The following is a 20,071-nucleotide window of genomic DNA, read 5'->3' as shown; positions in this document are numbered from 1 at the left end:
ATTATTACAAAGGAGATTTCAACCTGTTATCACGATGAGCAGATTTTATTGTTTATTAATTTTTCAGCCACGTTTTCCTGAATTCTTACTTTAGCCTTCACTGTATCAATTTCGCAAGATTTTTTTCGCACATTACATAACAGAGATCATGTTTAGAGTTCTACATTTTCATCGATTGAGTACGAGTGGATGGGCAATTATAAGTGAAAATAAGAAATATTTTTATTAGTAAATTCGTCCCAGGTTAATTTATTAAGTGCGGTAATAGCTTCGCTAATGAGTGTCGTCTGTACTCGTCGTTACTGATCCATGGTGTTTGATCGCGTGTTGCAGAAATTCCTGTTCCACATCCATGTACCTCGGAGGAGGTCCGACTCAGAGTCTATCTAGCGACGTGGCGATGGAACTGCACCCCACCGTCGACAGCAGCGGAGACCACTCGCGGAAACGCAAGAGCTCCTTCAGGTAAGTCCGGCCCAGCGCCAGCGCATCAAACGCACGCAGCAGTATTACGAGTTCTTGCTCTATAATCTATCTCCTGCCTTTATCAGTCAGTGAGTAAACTGTACAAGACAGCCTTACTTAGCAGAGATCGAGAAGTCGTGTGTTTCTTAAAAAGAAGATACCAGTTCTAGCTTGTTTTGTGGCACATGTTATACGACGATCTGTGATGGCTTTTTCATTGAGAGGAGAGCGGACCGGTAACACAATCTATCTCTAGTTCAGTGGAGTGCAACCATTTGTAACTCCTCACTAACTGGCGCAATTCTCACGAACATGATTCCTCTTGACAAATGAATAAATCGTTACTTGTGATTCATATCGGAGTTGCCTACTTATTAGGAAGGTTACTTGTACGCTGCAGTGCACTATAGTTCAATTCTTTTATCTTGGCGGTTGGCGCATGCCCGCCCAGACGCGGGAGATTGCTGCGTTGCCAGTTGTACGCGCCAAGAGAAACAGCGCCATAGTACAGGGCTGTTACAAATGATTGAAGCGATTTCATAAATTCACTATAGCTCCATTCATTGACATATGGTCACGACACACTACAGATACGTAGAAAAACTCATAAAGTTTTGTTCGGCTGAAGCCGCACTTCAGGTTTCTGTCGCCAGAGCGCTCGAGAGCCCAGAGAGACAAAATGGCGACAGGAGCCGAGAAAGCGTATGTCGTGCTTGAAATGCACTCACATCAGTCAGTCATAACAGTGCAACGACACTTCAGGACGAAGTTCAACAAAGATCCACCAACTGATAACTCCATTCGGCGATTGTATGCGCAGTTTAAAGCTTCTGAATGCCCCTGTAAGGGGAAATCAACGGGTCGGCCTGCAGTGAGCGAAGAAACGGTTGAACACGTGTATCTGGACATGCTGGAAAATTGGCTCATGCCACAACTGGAGACCGACAGCGCCGACTTCATCTTTCAACAGGATGGTGCTCCACCGCACTTCCATCATGATGTTCGGCATTTCTTAAACAGGAGATTGGAAAACCGATGGATCGGTCGTGGTGGAGATCATGATCAGCAATTCATGTCATGGCCTCCACGCTCTCCCGACTTAACCCCATGCGATTTCTTTCTGTGGGGTTAGATTCAGTGTTTAAACCTCCTCTACCAAGAAACGTGCCAGAACTGCGAGCTCGCATCAACGATGCTTTCGAACTCATTGATGGGGACATGCTGCGCCGAGTGTGGGAGGAACTTCATTATCGGCTTGATGTCTGCCGAATCACTAAAGCGGCACATATCGAACATTTGTGAATGCCTAAAAAAACTTTTTGAGTTTTTGTATGTGTGTGCAAAGCATTGTGAAAATATCTCAAATAATAAAGTTATTGTAGAGCTGTGAAATCGCTTCAATCATTTGTAATAACCCTGTATAGTTCGCAAACTTACGTTTAGGGGGGAGCGCGCAGTTTATGAAGTAAAGCCACCACGGCCGCATTAACCCTTTCGCTGCTACAGAGATGTGCTCCCCGCATTCCGCGATGTGCGCGATTTTGTCATCATTGCACTGCTCGCCTTCGCAGACATATGGTGTTTCGACTGCTTTGACACACTTTATCATTCGATTTCACAAAAACTATGTGGCCCAAAAATTTGATTTTTACACATCTTCTTGACTGATACCTTCCCCCCATAAATGACTTAATTTTGTTTCGATGTTCAACGCAGTTATTGTGCAGCATTAGATGTAGTAAACCATTGCACGAAATTTTGAACAGTTTGCAGAGGTAAAAGTCCATAGCGTATGCTTTCCGTATGGTCGATTTTAATTGCTACTAGAAATTAAAAAAAAAAAATACATTCAAACGAATAAAATTCATTAAGTAAGACACTTCGATATTGTTTTTAAATAAAGAAAATACTAAGCACCAAACAAGGTTTGAACTCAGAACCTTTCACTTAGCAGCCACACATTTTAACCATTACACTAACGCAGCTTGCCATTTAATAGAACTCCCGGAGGACTTCAAAATGTTACGCAAAATACCGACAAACACTGTTGGTATGACTATGAATTACTCACGTTTCGTCGAAGTACAATAGGAAATAAACAATTACCACTGTTCTTTATTGCGAAAAATCAGATAGTGAGAATGATACAAACACCTTTCTTTGCTATCGCCTGAATTAGGAGGCTTATTGCTTGTTTGGTTTAATTAATTAATAGAATATGAAGCAGTTGGTATAAAGAATGCTTTTTCCAAACTTTCTATAAAACAAAGTCTGGTATCAAGACATTGCTTTTGTTCAATTACTTTATTTATGACTGAACGTTTCTAAAACTGAAGACACTCGCCCGTGCTCTGCACTGCAGTCGAGCTCTGGCAACGTCGTTCTCTGTTCATTGGCTGACTGTGTTTTGTGACGTCAGATGCGCAGAACGAACCTAAACTCGGCCGCCGTCGTAAATGACGCGCACTTTAGTTTCTGTACGTGCATGACAAAATGGTAAGGGAGAATATTAAACTTTGGTACTGCATTGGCCGACCTGTCGTTCATACTCAGGTGATTCAAGTGAAAAGGCTTCCGAAGTGATTATGGCCGCACGACGGAAACTAATGAACATTGAACGCGGAATGGTAGTTCGAGCTAGATGCATGAGACATTCTGTTTCAGAAATCGTTAGGCAAGTCAGTAACCAGAGAGCCATAGTGTCAAGAGTGTGCCGCGAATACCAGATTTCAGGCCTTACCTTTCACCGTGGACAACGCAGTAATCGACGGACTTCACTTAACGAACGAGTGCAGCGGCTTTGGTGTAGAGTTGTCCATGCTAACAGACAAGCAACAGTGCGTGAAATAACCGCAGAAATCAAAATTGGAAGTACGACGAACATACCCGTTAGAATAGTGCGGCGAAATTTTTTGATAATGGACTATGGCAGCAGATAGCCGACGCTACTGACTTTATTAACAGCACGACATGGCCTGCAGCGCTTCTTCTGGTCCGTCACCATATCGATCGGACCCTAGACGACTGCTCAGCTGAGTCTCGATTCCAGGTGCTAAGAGCTGATGGTAGGTTTCGAGTGTGGCGCAGACCCCACGAAGCCATGGATCCAAGTTGTCAGCAAGGCGCTGTGCAAGCCGGTGGTCGCTCCATAATGGTGTGGGCTGTGTTTACATGGAATAGACTGGGTCCTCTGGTCCAACTGAACCTATCACTGACTGGAAATGTTTGCGTTCGGCTACTTGCAGACCATTTGCAGCCATTCATGGACTTCCGTTTTTCAAACAACGATGGAATTTATGGATGACTATGCACCATGGCACAATTGTTTGCGATAGGTTTGAAGAACGTTGTGGACAATTTGAGCGAATGATTTCGGCACCCATCGAACATTTGTGGGACATAATCGAGAGGACAGTTCGTGCACAAACTCTTACACCGGCAACGATTTCGCAATTATGGACGGCTAAAGAGGCGGGCTCAATATTTCCGCAGAGGACTTCCGACAACTTGTTGACTCCATGCCACGTCGAGTTGCTGCACTACGCCGGGGAGAAAGAGATCCGACACGATATCAGGAGGTAACGCAAGACTTTTGTCACTTCACTGTATAATATATTTTCTTATTCCGTATTGAAATGGTGGCATTCACTTTGATGTACTGCAGTTTCTCCTGAAATTACAGAAATTACCCAGGAAAATTAAAGTGTTTCCAAATTTGAAAACATGTGCAAAGGGACAACATGGTGATTTAACTAGGCACAAATATTCTGTTATAATTTAAAAAATTATTTAATTATCTGTTGCATTATTATTCTACTACACCCAAGTAATCGGTAAGTGAAATCAAATCAAACAGAAGTATTATCAAAAACTAGCTGCTAGTCAAACACATTTTGAAATAGAAACTATTCGAAACTATCAAAATTTTCCGTTCTCTAGACAGGTAAAATTGTTAAGACCTTAAATAAATTTATTGTCAATCCATCTGCAAGCATCAGGTACTCCATTGTATAAGTGCACGACTGTCCCCATGTTGTATAAACAGATCTAAAAATGTATAGCATTTTTGTGGAATATGCTGTCGGTTCTTGGAAGAACATAAATCTGAAAACACAGTATATTCCATAGATATTATCAAAAGTGCTAAGATTGCTGAACTATCCGTCAGATGCAACGGGTTAGTGAAACAGTAGTCTAAAGCCACAGAACATAACTAATTCAATCGCGAGTGCATGAAACTAAACGTAAGACCAATGTACGCGATGCTGAAATCAAGAAACACAAAACAAGTAGCCATGAAAGCTATCCGTGCTACGGAGAGGACGTGGGTGAATGAACAAATTAAAGTGTAGTATGTGGTGAGTGATAATGTGTGTTAACATTTGAAAGTTGTTCACAAAGCAATTACGTCACTTCTAAACCATTGTGAATTCGATGTATATGATAAATCAGACCGAGAAGATTCGCTTACCATAAGGAACTTGACGTACCTCTGCCTGAAAGCTAAAATCGAACAGTTATCTCAACTGAAACGAGCCCCAATAACCACTAAACGTCAACAGTTTGCAGGACGTGTCATTAACCAACCAAATCTAAATTTGTCTTCTGAAGAATTCCAAATTTTAAATAATGAAATTAAATATGCTCCGAAATCCAATATTTCCGAAAAAGAGCTATTTAATTATTGTGGGCCATTAATACCGTATATTCAAGTTTTTAATATAACATTTTATTCATCAAAAGATGAAGATTTAAGAATATATTCGAAATAACTTTATGATACAGCGTTTAAATGTGTAGAACGCGAAATATTTTCAAATGCTAAGCAAAACACAACATCATGTCTAAGAACAACAAAACACCGGAAACTGCTTGTGGCGGTCTCTAGTGCGCATTTCTTCATGTGATTCTGAAATTGGTCACTAGAATGAAGTACCGACCAAAAACTTTCTCGGTACACTACCCTCTAGATTCAACACTCTTACCTGCATAGCAAAGCATGATGTTACGATCTTGTATGGAAACACGTCACCCCATTCTGGGTGTACACAAAATCGAAGTTTTTTTACGAAGTAAGAAATTAGTATCAAATCAAACTTTTAATTGTTATTCCACGTTTATCCATGCACAAACATTTATCACTGTCCTAATACTGAACGCCGTAATTACAACGACGAGCTTTCGACAGAAGACACAGAAGACAAAATTACAACGGATAGTGTCAAATAAGATACATCACATGTCTCACATTGACCACACAGTGAGTTACAGAAATTAAAATTAACATAACGTAAGGTATTAATAGAATTTGCGATGCTTCGAAGTTAGCTCAAGGAATAATTCATTTATTGCCCTATTTCCGAGGAAAACTATAAACAAACACTATTTTGTGACAGGTATCGCCCAGGCAACTAATGTCTGTAAACTAGCGTCAGCTAGTTGCTACTAGCTGTTTCACTCCTGTCATAGCCACCGAATGTAACTGTCCGAAAATGACCAGACACCTTACAATTGGCTGCTTAGCCGCAGTGCTTTGTAGGCATCTACGTGGGGGGCAGTTCCGCACACATTTTAACCCATGGGACACAAACGTACTAAGAAAAGGTTTGCTGTGTGTCCCTGTGAAGCCTTTATAGCTTGGAGAACGTCACGTAACGTTAGGAACATCACATCACTATTTCATTAGTGTGTAATGTTGTAACAGCATTAGAGAACGTAATTGTTTTGAGAGCTTACTATATTTATGTAGAGATCGCAAAGGTGGAACTTGAGAGTGAGCACTGCATTTACTGAGATAATTACCAGAATATGTTGATCACCCACTGTTTGCAAAATAAAAAAAAGACTATATATCGTTTTTATCACGAACGTCGTAATAGCATAGTCCCAGAATAGGTGTCAGTATTAAAAAATAGCTATAGATGATGACAAACCGCTATCAGATGACTATTACTGTTTATTGGGGTTAGGTTGTTTTGGGGGAGGAGACCAAACAGCGAGGTCATCTGCCTCATTGGATTAGGGAAGGATGCGGAAGGAAGTCGGCCGTGCCTTTTTCAAAGGAACCATTCCAACATTTGCCTGAAGAAATTGAGGGAAATCACAGAAAAGCTAAGTCAGGATGGCCGGACGCGGGATTGAACCGTCGTCGTCCCGAATGCGAGTCCAGTGTGCTAACCACTGCGCCACCTTGCTCGGTGCACTGGTTATTGCTAACTATTTATTGGGACACGTATTTTTTTTTATTTGGAAGATAAAGTCTTGCTACCGGTCTTTCTGGTAGATTTACTGGAGGTTGTCTTACTGTGTGTCGTCACCAGACTTCACCCTGCCCTGCCTTTAATCTGTAACATCTCAAACACAAAAACTGCACTGTACCTGAAATTTCATAGCGTGTCCAAATAGCGTTTCTTCCAAAGCTGCGCTGGACATCTTCATACGTACTCCAGGTTCCGCTGGGTCTTGCCGACTGATGGCTGGGATGTAGGAGAGCGACTTACTGTGCAAAATGGGTTTGGTAGAAGTTCACGTGATCAGCAGAGACAATGGTTGTCAGAGATAAAACTTAACCATCTATTGTCATCTGTCAAATATAAAACTTATTTATCGATCTTGTAGAGTTAATTGTCCATATACTCATATCCTTCAGGTTTCATGGTTTCGTATTTTCTGGCTTCTTTCCTGTTAAAATTATCACGATGTTTATATATTTCGAACTCTCAGAGTGCAGAATTAATTGATTGAGAGTTTCATATTGATACTTTAATTTTTTTCGTTTTTCTCATATAAAAATTAGACAAAATTATTATTTGTGTATAATATTGTTGTGGGAGTAAATGTGAGTGAATGAGTGTGTGTACGTGGGGCATTCGTCAGATTGTAATGTTGCATTATATACTGTTTTAAGTAACCTGCAAGAGTTACACGAGCCTGTCATGGGAAAATGTTACTAGGGAAGTATGTCTAGGTGTGATTGCTATTGTAACAGAGCAGTCAGAAAGTCATAGTTGACGCACCCCATATTAATGGGATTGGGCTGCCATTACACCACAGACAGTGCCTCTGCAGTCAAAGACGAAGAATGACGTATACCATGGTATTGGAATACCTAGGTAAATTATATCAGATAGGATAGCTTCTCTGTTGTGGATAAACAACGAGGTCTCTTCAAAAAATTTCGCAACTTTGTCCACAAATTTTTCTACGCCTACCTTTTACTTATTGTGCATGGTTTCCATCGAAATACTCTCCTCCACAATTGATACACCGCTCCAAACGCCGTTTCCACTTCCTGAAGCAGTCTTGGTACGCCTCTTGTTGGATTGCGCGAAGCGCCGTCAGCTTAGTTTCTTTTATCTCGTCTATCGTTGCAAATCTTCGTCCTTTCAACGAGGTTTTAAATTTTGTAAGTAAAAAAGTCCTCTGGGGTCAGGTCTGGAGAGTACGGGGGACGAGGCTGCACAGTGATTTCGGTTTTAGCGGACACGAGATCGTACCGTCGCAAGAAGCCCGGACTCCGGACGGACACATGGCACTGCCGAGACGGAAGGCCACCGTTTTCGGCTTAAGTGTCCAGCGCAACATACTGTATCTGGTCCGCCGCTCGTGGTCTCGCGGTAGCGTTCTCGCTTCCCGAGCACGGGGTCCCGGGTTCGATTCCTGGCGGGGTCAGGGATTTTCACCTGCCTCGAGATGACTGGGTGTTTGTGTTGTTCTCATCATTTCATCATCATCCAGGAAAGTGGCGAAATTGGACTGAGCTAAGGTTGGGAAATTGTCCGGGCGCTGATAACCACGCAGTTGAGCGCCCCACAAACCAAACATCATCATCATCATACTGTATCTGCAGCAGAAATTTGAGGAGCAGTTGGCACCACAGTGACACAACCAACTGTTACAAACAGGTTACTTCAAAGACAGCTCCGAGCCAGACGCCCTGTAGCGTGCATTCCACTGACCCAAGTCACCGCCAAGGCGAGAGCTCATTTGAGGGCAGGATGGAGGTCTGTCGTGTTTTCTGATGAAAGCTGGGAGCAAGTGGTGGCCATGTGGTGGTTAGGAGGAGAGCAATTGAGGACCTGCAACCAACCTTTACGGTCGGGGGGGGGGGGGGGGGGCGATTTTGTACGACCGCAGGAGCACTCTCATGTTTATACCACGCACACTGACTGCAAATATGTACGTCAACCTTGTGATTCGACATGTTGTGCTGTCATTCTTGATTAGCATTCAAATGGCTCTGAGCACAATGGGACTTAACTTCTGAGGTCATCAGTCCCCTAGAACTTAGAACTACTTAAACCTAACTAACCTAAGACGTCACACACATCCCTGCCCGAGGCAGGATTCGAACCTGCGACCGTAGCGGTCGCGCGGTTCCAGACTGTAGCGCCTAGAACTGCTCGGCCACCCCGGCCGGCGATTAGCATTCCATGGGCTGTTTTCCAACAGGATAACGCTCACGCACATAGCGCTGTTATAAACCAACATGCTCTACAGTGTGTCGACATGTTGCCTTGGTGCGCACCATCACCAGACCTGACCCCAGTCGAGTACATATGGGACATCATCGGGCAACGACCCCAACGTCATCCACAAACAGCATTAACCGTTCCCTTATTGACCGACCAAGTGCAACAGGCATGGAACTGCGTCCCACAAACTGACATTCAGCACCTGTACAACACAGTGCATGCACGTTTGCGTATTTGCTTCCAACATTCTGGCGGTTACATCTGTTATTAATGTACCAGCGTTTCACATTTGCGGTGGCTTATCTGGCGCTTACATTAAGCTGTGATCTTGGAATGATAATCACTTACATATGTTATCTAGAAAAATGTATTCCCGAAATTTTATTTTCAAGAACTTTAACCGATATGTGGAAGGTGCTAAACTTTCTTCAACAATTTATGCATGTAAGCAACAGAAAGTGCGTTATTTTTTGAGGATCAGTGTAACTTTTTTCATAAAACTGCGTTACGTGTTCAACCTAAATAAAAGATGATACGTATTTTGGGGCCTTGTACCCCTGTTTACTGAATTCGCAGACGAAACAAGTGCAAGTATGTGGGTGGCAGGTACCGACAGGAAGTGTTGGCGTGGGCGGCGGACAGTAGCATCTGGCAGCTGACAGGGAAGCCCGACAAGTGGCTCCCCCTGACGTCACAGTATTAGAAGCCGCCGCGGCCGCGGCCTTGCCCCAGAAAGCAGCGGGTTTCCCAGCGCCGCCTTCTCTGCCGCCGCGGCTGCACTTCACAAGTGTCGTACCAGTAAATACCGCTCCGGATGCACTGCTGACCCACTCACGGGGACTGGACGGAGCAACTGAAATCTGACACCACTCTAACCTATAATCCTATGGGCGCGACGACTGTTTGGTCAAAAAGCTTCAGTGCGGATGCACAATCAATGTCCGAACTCCTACAGGGGTGAGAAATCTACATGTAGGTAGTTAATGTGCGAGGGGTCTTTGCGGCGCGACGAGCTGGGAGTTGGGAATGTGGGTCTGACAGAAAGCGTGTCCGGATGGCCGAGGCGATTATGGCAAGCATTCTGCAGTAGAGGAGCATCGGATTCGAGTCCCAGTTCGTCACAAATCTTCAATTCTTGCGGTCGCATTGCCGCAATGCCCTGTGCGACTGTAAGTCGTTATTTTCTACCTATCTCTTTCCCATCCTATTTCTCTTCCATTCCTTTCACCCCAAAAAATTCAAGAGTGGATTCGACTTCACCACTCCTTGCCGTGGGATCGTCATCACACGCAACTGATGGGACTTCTCTGCCAATTATTAACAGTGTCCCAACAGGAACAGTTATAATGTTCGCGTTGGATCGCAATATCCTTTCACAATCAAAGCGTTTCGACTAACGCCGTCGTCAGAATCTTTGACAACAAACGGTAAATTACAAGTAGGAGCATATAGCTTTTCACCATATAATGACTGTATATACGAAACCTTAACCATACAAGAGATTAAAAAAACAGATACGATACAATGTGTTACGTACTTTGATATCCCATCAGTAGAACAAAAACAGAGCAGTTTGCCAATAGGTACCGCTAAAAGCAACGTGAAAGGACGGAAAATGAGCTAATAGTTTCATGAGATTTGGCAGTTACAAAATTGACTGCAAAAATTGCATGGCGAAGGAAATCAACTGTGTTATTTTCAGATTTTTAAAAATTCCATGCAATGCACCGAAATGAAATGAATGGATCAATGTGGATCAGTTTAAAAGACTCCCACTCTTCATTGACTATCTGAAATGTCTAAATACTGGTGTTAGATTTTTTTAGTGGGATGGTCTTTAGTCCAATAACAGGGACTTTTCGTAGCCGCGATGTTCCTGTCGAAGGAAACGGTGCTTAATATTCTCTACTAACCCATGAGGGCAAAGTCGACGGAAGTCCCAGAATAATTGAATCTAGCTCTCGTTTCTATCACAAACAAAATGAACAACGGGAATCTAACTTCTGGAATTCATATCGACTGATGAGTTTTGCTAAATGTTTCCTAGTAAGTTTCCCTTACAGGGTACAGGATGTCAGTGTTCACTGGAGGGGAGGGATGGCGTGCTGGTATGCACACTGAGGAAAAGTTTAACAAACTAAACTGAAACTGAGAGGGCATTTGTTCACAAAGTGGAACGTAGTCCTGATCTGTGTTAAACATGGAACACTTATAAAACCCTAACACGACGGTTCCGTAAGAGCAAACTGCAGTAATCCTTATGCCCGCCCCTGGTAGCTGAGTGGTCAGCACGACGGTATGTCATGCCTAAAGGCCCGGGTTCGATTCCCGGCTAGGTCGGAGATATTCTCCGCTCAGGGACTGGGTGTTGTGTTGTCCTTATCATCATCCTTTCATCCCGATCGCACGCAAGTCGCCGAAGTGGCGTCACATCGAGAGACTTGCACCAGGCGAACGGTCTACCCGACGGGAGGCCCTAGCCACACGGCATCATCGTCACTAATCCTTATTATTCAGTGAAGATTATACTAGGTCAGGTAGAGGCACAACAACGACGCGCACATGCTCACACGGCCGGCCGGAGTGGCCGAGCGGTTCTAGGCGCTACAGTCTGGAACCGCGCGACCGCTACGGTCTCAGGTTCGAATCCTGCCTCGGGCATGGATGTGTGTGATGTCCTTAGGTTAGTTAGGTTTAAGTAGTTCTAAGTTCTAGGGGATTGATGACCTCAGAAGTTAAGTCCCATAGTCCTCAGAGCCATTTGAATCATTTGACCCATGCTCACACGCAAAGTCTCAGAGAGTCACAGAATTACCTAAGGCACTATTCACCATTTTCTAGGCACAGTTGAGTCGCCCTACTCAAAACTAGCATGTTCCCCACAGCGGAAAGAAAACACGGAACGTAATCAGAATCACTGTGCAGAAGTGAATCGTCACCAGGTAAAAAAATTTTAATTTAGTTAAATGATCGAAAAAGTATCACTCACGAAAACCACGTAATGCTTCTAACAGATGACTTTAAAGTTACAGAAAGTTACCAACTCGAAAGACGTGAGCTAATTCCTATTCAAAATCACCGCCGAAGTGCGCACAGAACAGACATGACTGCAAGTCTTCGAAGGAAGCCTTTGAGAATTCACAACATGCTGAAACCTAAGGCCGCAGTATGCCAAAATAGATTATTTTTGAAACGTGCATAAGGGGTCGAAACTGGTAGCGAAAACAAAATGAAAGAACTTCTCAATTTTTCACGGCTGTTTGGTGAATTTCTTTGTTAAAAACTCAAATTAGGCTCCCAGCGTGGTATTCCTTTCTGGCATGGAAAAATGTGAGGAATCTCCGGCAGAGAAAAGACTGCAGAACTTGATAAAACCACCAAATTATGTGAAAAGTGAATGAACTGCTATCTTTCAAAATCAGTGACTGTACTTGGCGAAACACTACTCACGCGCTGTTGGGACTGGCCGACTGTTGCCTGCAAGGTAGTGCGAGGAGCGATATGTGATCGTGGGACATGCGACCAGCAGATAGCCAGTCCCTCCAGTCATTGCTGCCAGTGGTACGACTCTTCTTTATTCAGACAGCTCCATATCTGGCCCCACGAATCTGAGTACAGTCCGTTACAGACCTCTTCACCTTCAGAAATATCATAGAGGGCACCGGAAATCGAACCCAGATATTTTTGGTAACAAAGGCAGCAACTCTAACCATTCGGCTACAGAGACGGTCGCATCAAGCTACAGTGACATGAAATTACATCAGTGCAAAGTGTTCATATAGGCTGAACTCCAGTGAAATGAATTTGTGGTGGCTAATGAACATCTGTGCAAGACCGATACCTAACCAGGATTTTTTGCTTTTGTTTGTTTTCAATACAGTCCAGAGACAGGTAGTGCTATTTTCATTGTTTTCTACAAGAAGTGGCTAGCAACCACAGTTTAGTGAATAAGCAGCCGCCTTTAGCGAATTAGCAGTCTAGTTAAAGGTTGATTAACTCTCTTCAGTAAATTGTTTCCTTAGGATGGATAGGATGTGTGACTGTTCTGTACGGACGCAGGAGGAGCTGGCCACTGTTCGCGAACAGCTGAGCGTGTTGATGGCCGCGGTCAGCCGTCTTCAGGCTGCTGCCTCGGAGTGTAGCGGCAGTGGGGAGTCTGGTGCGTCGCAAGGTACACCCCAGGTGTTACATGCTTCACCCACTGTCCCTGCTGTCGAGACATCTTCGCGGGTACCGGGCGCGGTTGGGCCACCCTCTCCCCAAGGGGAGTGGCGGGTTCAGCGGCGTTCGCGGCGCACGAGGCGGAAGGTCAATGTGGAGGCTGGCCGTGTGGCATAGCCCGCTCTGCCTGTGAGGGGACATGTGGCTGCTCCTTCAGCAAGGTCCGAGCAGGCACACGGGGGGAGGGGTTTATTAGTTACTGGGAGCTCCAACGTTAGGCGGGTGATGGAGCCCCTTAGGGAAATAGCGAGAAGGTCGGGGAAGAAGGCCAGTGTTCACTCTGTCTGCTTGCCGGGGGGTCTCATCCGAGATGTGGAGGAGGCCCTACCGGCGGCGATAGAGAGCACTGGGTGCACTCGACTGCAAATTGTTGCTCATGTCGGCACCAATGACTCCTGCCGTCTGGGTTCAGAGGTCATCCTCAGTTCGTACAGGCGGTTGGCGGAATTGGTGAAGGCGGAAAGCCTCGCTCGCGGGGTGGAATCAGAGCTAACTATTTGTAGTATCGTTCCCAGAACCGATCGCGGTCCTCTGGTTTGGAGCCGAGTGGAAGGCTTAAACCAGAGGCTCAGACGATTCTGCGGAGATCTGGGGTGCAAATTTCTCGACCTCCGCTATCGGGTGGAGAAATGTAGGGTCCCCCTGAATAGGTCAGGCGTGCACTACACGCCGGAAGCGGCTACAAGGGTAGCGGAGTACGTGTGGAGTGCACATGGGTTTTTTTTTAGGTTAGAGAATCCCCTCCCTAGGCCCGACAAGACGCCTCCTGAGACGCGGCAAGATAGGAGTAGGCAAAATGCAACAGGGAATAACAATATTAATGTGCTAATAGTAAACTGCAGGAGCGTCTATAGAAAGGTCCCAGAACTACTCTCATTAATAAACGATCACAACGCCCATATAGTACTAGGGACAGAAAGTTGGCTGAAACCAGACGTAAACAGTAACGAAATCCTAAACTCAGATTGGAATGTATACCGCAGAGACAGGCTGAACCGTGAAGGGGGAGGCGTGTTTATAGCGATAAGAAGTGCAATAGTATCGAAGGAAATTGACGGAGATCCGAAATGTGAAATAATTTGGGTGAAGGTCGCGGTTAAAGCAGGCTCAGACATGGTAATTGGATGTCTCTATAGGCCCCCTGGCTCAGCAGCTGTTGTGGCTGAGCACCTGAAGGATAATTTGGAAAATATTTCGAGTAGATTTCCCCACCATGTTATAGTTCTGGGTGGAGATTTTAATTTGCCGTATATAGACTGGGAGACTCAGACGTTCAAAACGGGTGGCAGGGACAAAGCATCCAGTGAAATTTTTTTAAGTGCTTTATCTGAAAACTACCTTGAGCAGTTAAACAGAGAACCGACTCGTGGCGATAACATATTAGACCTTCTGGTGACAAACAGACCCGAACTATTTGAAAAAGTTAACGCAGCACAGGGAATCAGCGATCATAAAGCTGTTACGGCATCGATGATTTCAGCCGTAAATAAGAATATTAAAAAGGGTAGGAAGATATTTCTGTTTAGAAAAAGTGACAAAAAGCAGATTTCAGAGTACCTGTTGGCCCAACACAAAAGTTTTGTCTCAAGTACTGATAGTGTTGAGGATCAGTGGACAAAGTTCAAAACCATCGTACAATATGCGTTAGATGAGTATGTGCCAAGCAAGATCGTAAGAGATGGAAAAGAGCCACCGTGGTACAACAACCGAGTTAGAAAACTGCTGCGGAAGCAAAGGGAACTTCACAGCAAACATAAACATAGCCAAAGCCTTGCAGACAAACAAAAATTACGCGAAGCGAAATGTAGTGTGAAGAGAGCTATGCGAGAGGCGTTCAATGAATTCGAAAGTAAAGTTCTATGTACTGACTTGGCAGAAAATCCTAAGAAATTTTGGTCTTATGTCAAAGCGGTACGTGGATCAAAACAAAATGTCCAGACACTCTGTGACCAAAATGGTACTGAAACAGAGGATGACAGACTAAAGGCCGAAATACTAAATGTCTTTTTCCAAAGTTGTTTCACAGAGGAAGATTGCACTGTAGTTCCTTCTCTAGATTGTCGCACAGATGACAAAATGGTAGATATCGAAATAGACGACAGAGGGATAGAGAAACAATTAAAATCGCTCAAAAGAGGAAAGGCCTCTGGACCTGATGGGATACCAGTTCAATTTTACACACAGTACGCGAAGGAACTTGCCCCCCTTCTTGCAGCGGTGTACCGTAGGTCTCTAGAAGAGCGTAGCGTTCCAAAGGATTGGAAAAGGGCACAGGTCATCCCCGTTTTCAAGAAGGGACGTCGAACAGATGTGCAGAACTATAGACCTATATCTCTAACGTCGATCAGTTGTAGAATTTTGGAACACGTATTGTGTTCGAGTATAATGACTTTTCTGGAGACTAGAAATCTACTCTGTAGGAATCAGCATGGGTTTCGAAAAAGACGGTCATGTGAAACCCAGCTCGCGCTATTCGTCCACGAGACTCAGAGGGCCATAGACACGGGTTCACAGGTAGATGCCGTGTTTCTTGACTTCCGCAAGGCGTTCGATACAGTTCCCCACAGTCGTTTAATGAACAAAGTAAGAGCATATGGACTAACAGACCAATTGTGTGATTGGATTGAGGAGTTCCTAGATAACAGGACGCAGCATGTTATTCTCAATGGAGAGAAGTCTTCCGAAGTAAGAGTAATTTCAGGTGTGCCGCAGGGGAGTGTCATAGGACCGTTGCTATTCACAATATACATAAATGACCTGGTGGATGACATCGGAAGTTCACTGAGGCTTTTTGCAGATGATGCTGTGGTGTATCGAGAGGTTGTAACAGTGGAAAATTGTACTGAAGTGCAGGAGGATCTGCAGCGAATTGACGCATGGTGCAGGGAATGGCAACTGAATCTCAATGTAGACAAGTGTAATGTGCTGCGAATACACAGAAAGATAGATCCTTTATCATTTAGCTACAAAATAGCAGGTCAGCAACTGGAAGCAGTTAATACCATAAATTATCTGGGAGTTCGCATTAGGAGTGATTTAAAATGGAATGATCATATAATATTGATTGTCGGTAAAGCAGATGCCAGACTGAGATTCATTGGAAGAATCCTAAGGAAATGCAATCCGAAAACAAAGGAAGTAGGTTACAGTGCGCTTGTTCGCCCACTGCTTGAATACTGCTCAGCAGTGTGGGATCCGTACCAGATAGGGTTGATACAAGACATAGAGAAGATCCAACGGAGAGCAGCGCGCTTCGTTACAGGATCATTTAGTAATCGCGAAAGCGTTACGGAGATGATAGATAAACTCCAGTGGAAGACTCTGCAGGAGAGACGCTCAGTAGCTCGGTACGGGCTTTTGTCAAAGTTTCGAGAACATACCTTCACCGAAGAGTCAAGCAGTATATTGCTCCCTCCTACGTATATCTCGCGAAGAGACCATGAGGATAAAATCAGAGAGATTAGAGCCCACACAGAGGCATACCGGCAATCCTTCTTTCCACGAACAATACGAGACTGGAATAGAAGGGAGAACCGATAGAGGTACTGAAGGTACCCTCCGCCACACACCGTCAGGTGGCTTGCGGAGTATGGATGTAGATGTAGATGTAGATGTTGGCGAATATTCGCCTTAGCCAGAAGGATGCCTGAGTGTGCACGTCTCCATGCCCGACTATAAACGTCATTATCTCTGATGCTTCGTTATCGAGCGAGGTGACGCAGTGGTTATTACACTGCACTCGCATTCGAGAGGGGAATTCAAATCCCCGTCCGGCCATCCAGATTTAGGTTTTCCGTGATTTCCCTAAATAGCTTAAGACAAAAGTCGGGCTGGTTGTTTGACAAGGGCACCCCCGATTTCCTTCCCCATCGGAGCTTGTGTTCCGTCTCTGATGGCCACGTTGTCGACGGGACACTTATCACTTAATCTTCCTTGATGTTTTCTTCTGTTACATCCGTACAAACGTAAGTGGTTCTACACTCCGTAACAGAACAACAATCGGATCCGGTATGACAAATAATCGCGGTTTACTCTGCTACAGGGCCTCCATCAATCCACCCTATGGAGCTACTTTCCAGAATGGACAACGGCTTACATTGGTGCGGAAGTACAGGGTGTCCCATTTAAACCTCACACCTAGGAAAGTAGCCTATAGTAGATATGATAATGAAATTGCACCATGTACTGGAGCATTTATCTAATAATCATCACCACACCTTTACGCGTGAACCATTTGTAGCACGAAGAATGTCGAGTCTGTATTCAATCTCTTGCCAAATTCTTCCTAACATATCCTCTGTTACTTTTGCACTTGCATCAGTATACGACGTCTTAACAAAGGAATATTATTCACTTTGCTCGCACACTCGCTGTTCTTCACGAATACCCACAAGACCAAATCCAGGCGGTAAAGACGGGGAACTGTGGTGGCCAGGCAATGGGTCCTCCGCGACCGATCCAGCGACTGGGAAGTTTCTTATCCAGGAACTTGCGAACATCCGTTGACCAACAGGGTGGAACTCTGTCTTGTTGAAAGATCGTGTTGCGTTGCAAATCTTCAACTCTTGCGGCTGGGGTCGTTCTCTCCTTTGAAATTAGTTGGCAATTATTTTTCGAGCGGACATGTCTTGCCCTGATTGCTCCTCCCCTTCATTCCCCAACCATTAACTCGTCGTGAGCTGACTGGTTGCTCACTAGTGAGGCGTGCTTAGAGTGTAGCTCGAAACGAGCAACTGTTTTTATATTTGTCATATAACACATGGCACTCACATTGAATGCTTTAAAACTTTGAACTTTTCTCTTTCCAGGAACGTTGAAATTGTGCAGTTGTTGTTAGGAAGCAATAAATGTTTGAAATCTGTTGAATAACCCTACTTTTTTACGTTTTTTATTTTCCCTTTTTGTTGAGGGAATTGCGTTTTATAGCGCTATATGAAAAATCTGCATTGTTTTCTTTATTTTTACTACAAAATACGTCTGTTTCACGTCACAGATCAAGAATTTTCTAATAAAACTTCAATCAGACATTGACCATTTGAATTTTGGTATAAATACTGTTTACTTTTAAGTAACAGACAGGAAGATAACTATGTGAAACAAAAATGTTCCATAGGTTATCTGACCCTTTATACCGGATGATTCAGAAGTAACTTAACACACTTTGTGGGTATAGTATATGCATCAAAATAAGAGTAAAACGTTAAATAAAGGTTTGTTTGAAACTGCTTTATTTCAGAGATATGCAGTAGAATGACGGCCACAAGTGCAAGACGAACAACACAAAATTAATTGTTCTCAGAAAGCAACGACATGAAGGAATCCGGAATTCAGCTAAACTACGTGCTGTACGTTTACCCCAGGAAACGCTGAAATGATGTCTATGTAGACAAAGACAGTGACATGTTCCATTTCTTACTGCTCTCGGAATATTTGAGGCTCCGTTCAACACATTTTGCAGAGTTGCACATTTGACTCCTGAACTCTGGTACGTTCTAAATTGCAACACCATACACGAGATCCTTGAGTCAGCCCCAAAGGCAGGAGTCCAGGGATTAAGGTCCGGAGATCTGACGGGCCAGGCAACTGCTCCTGCAGGATCTATCCACTTATCAGGATAAGCAACTGAAATGTGCAAAGGCACCATCGACAAAGCAACGTCAGTCGATATACAGGCAAATACGACATGCCAAAAGCCCGTACTGGCCCTTGATGCAATGTTTACCACAAATGACATTACACGTCATAACTCGGAAATAAAGCAGTTTGGTATAAAACTTTATTTGACATTTTACTCTTTTTTGTTCCACACATTACAGCCACGAAGTGTGTACAATTACTGTTGAATTGCCCTGTATATTCTCGCTCAGTTTCAAGATGGTTCATCGCTTCTTGTTTTTAGAGGAATCTAGTAAGACACTGATTGCATATGCAAAGTAAGCTATCGTTACGAGGTAACGCCCGATGGGTATGCAACACACCTAACGTACAGGGAACGCGCGTACGACTTTAACCGGCCATAACTACAATACTGGCCATTAAAATTGCTACACCAAGAAGAAATGCAGATGATAAGCGGGTATTCATTGGACAAATATGTTATACTAGAACTGACATGTGATTACATTTTCACGCAACAGGTACAGCTGCCCATGCAGCTTCAACACCATACCACAGTTCATAAAGAGTAGTGACTGGCGTATTGTGACGAGCCGGTTGCTCGTCCACCATTGAACAGACGTGTTCAATTGGTGAGAGATCTGGAGAATGTGCTGGCCAGGGCAGCAGTCGAACATTTTCTGTATCCAGAAAGCCCGTATTGCACCTGCAACATGCGGTCGTGCATTATCCTGGTGAAATGTAGGGTTTCGCAGGGATCGAATGAAGGGTAAAACCACGGGTCGTAACACATCTGAAATGTAACGTCCACTGTTCAAAGTGCCGTCAATGCGAACAAGAGGTGACCGAGATGTGTAACCAATGGCGCCCCATACCATCACGCCAGGTGATACGCCAGTATGGCGATGACGAATACACGCTTCCAATGTGCGTTCACCGCGATGTCGCCAAACACGTATGCGACCATCATGATGCTGTAAACAGAATCTGGATTCATCCGAAAAAAATGACGTTTTGCCATTCGTGCACCCAGGTTCGTCGTTGAGTATACCATCGCAGGCGCTCCTGTTTGTGATGCAGCGTCAAGTGTAACCGCAGCCAGGGTCTCCGAGCTCATAGTCCACGCTGCTGCAAACGTCGTCGAACTGTTCGTGCAGATGGTTGTTGTCTTGCAAACGTCCCCATCTGTTGACTGAGGGATCGAGACGTGGCTGCACGATCCGTTACAGCCATGCGGATAAGATGCCTGTCATCTCGACTGCTAGTGATACGAGGCCGTTGGGATCCAGTACGGC

General features: G+C 44.4%; 1 protein-coding gene across 2 annotated transcripts in view; it reads left to right on the top strand.

The window, feature by feature from the left end:
- The window catches only part of LOC126187631 (protein cycle), a 948,550-nt gene that overhangs the window by 752,591 nt on the left and 175,888 nt on the right, over positions 1-20,071 (top strand). For both annotated transcript variants that reach the window (XM_049928830.1, XM_049928829.1), the window contains one exon: positions 334-465. In XM_049928830.1, coding sequence (XP_049784787.1) covers positions 334-465 — 132 coding nt within the window. The remainder of the gene's footprint in view (positions 1-333; positions 466-20,071) is intronic.

This window comes from Schistocerca cancellata, chromosome 5, assembly GCF_023864275.1.
Source record: "Schistocerca cancellata isolate TAMUIC-IGC-003103 chromosome 5, iqSchCanc2.1, whole genome shotgun sequence".
Taxonomy (NCBI): domain Eukaryota; kingdom Metazoa; phylum Arthropoda; class Insecta; order Orthoptera; family Acrididae; genus Schistocerca; species Schistocerca cancellata.
Note: the sequence above shows the minus strand (reverse complement) of the source record. Positions and strands in the feature narration are given on the sequence as shown.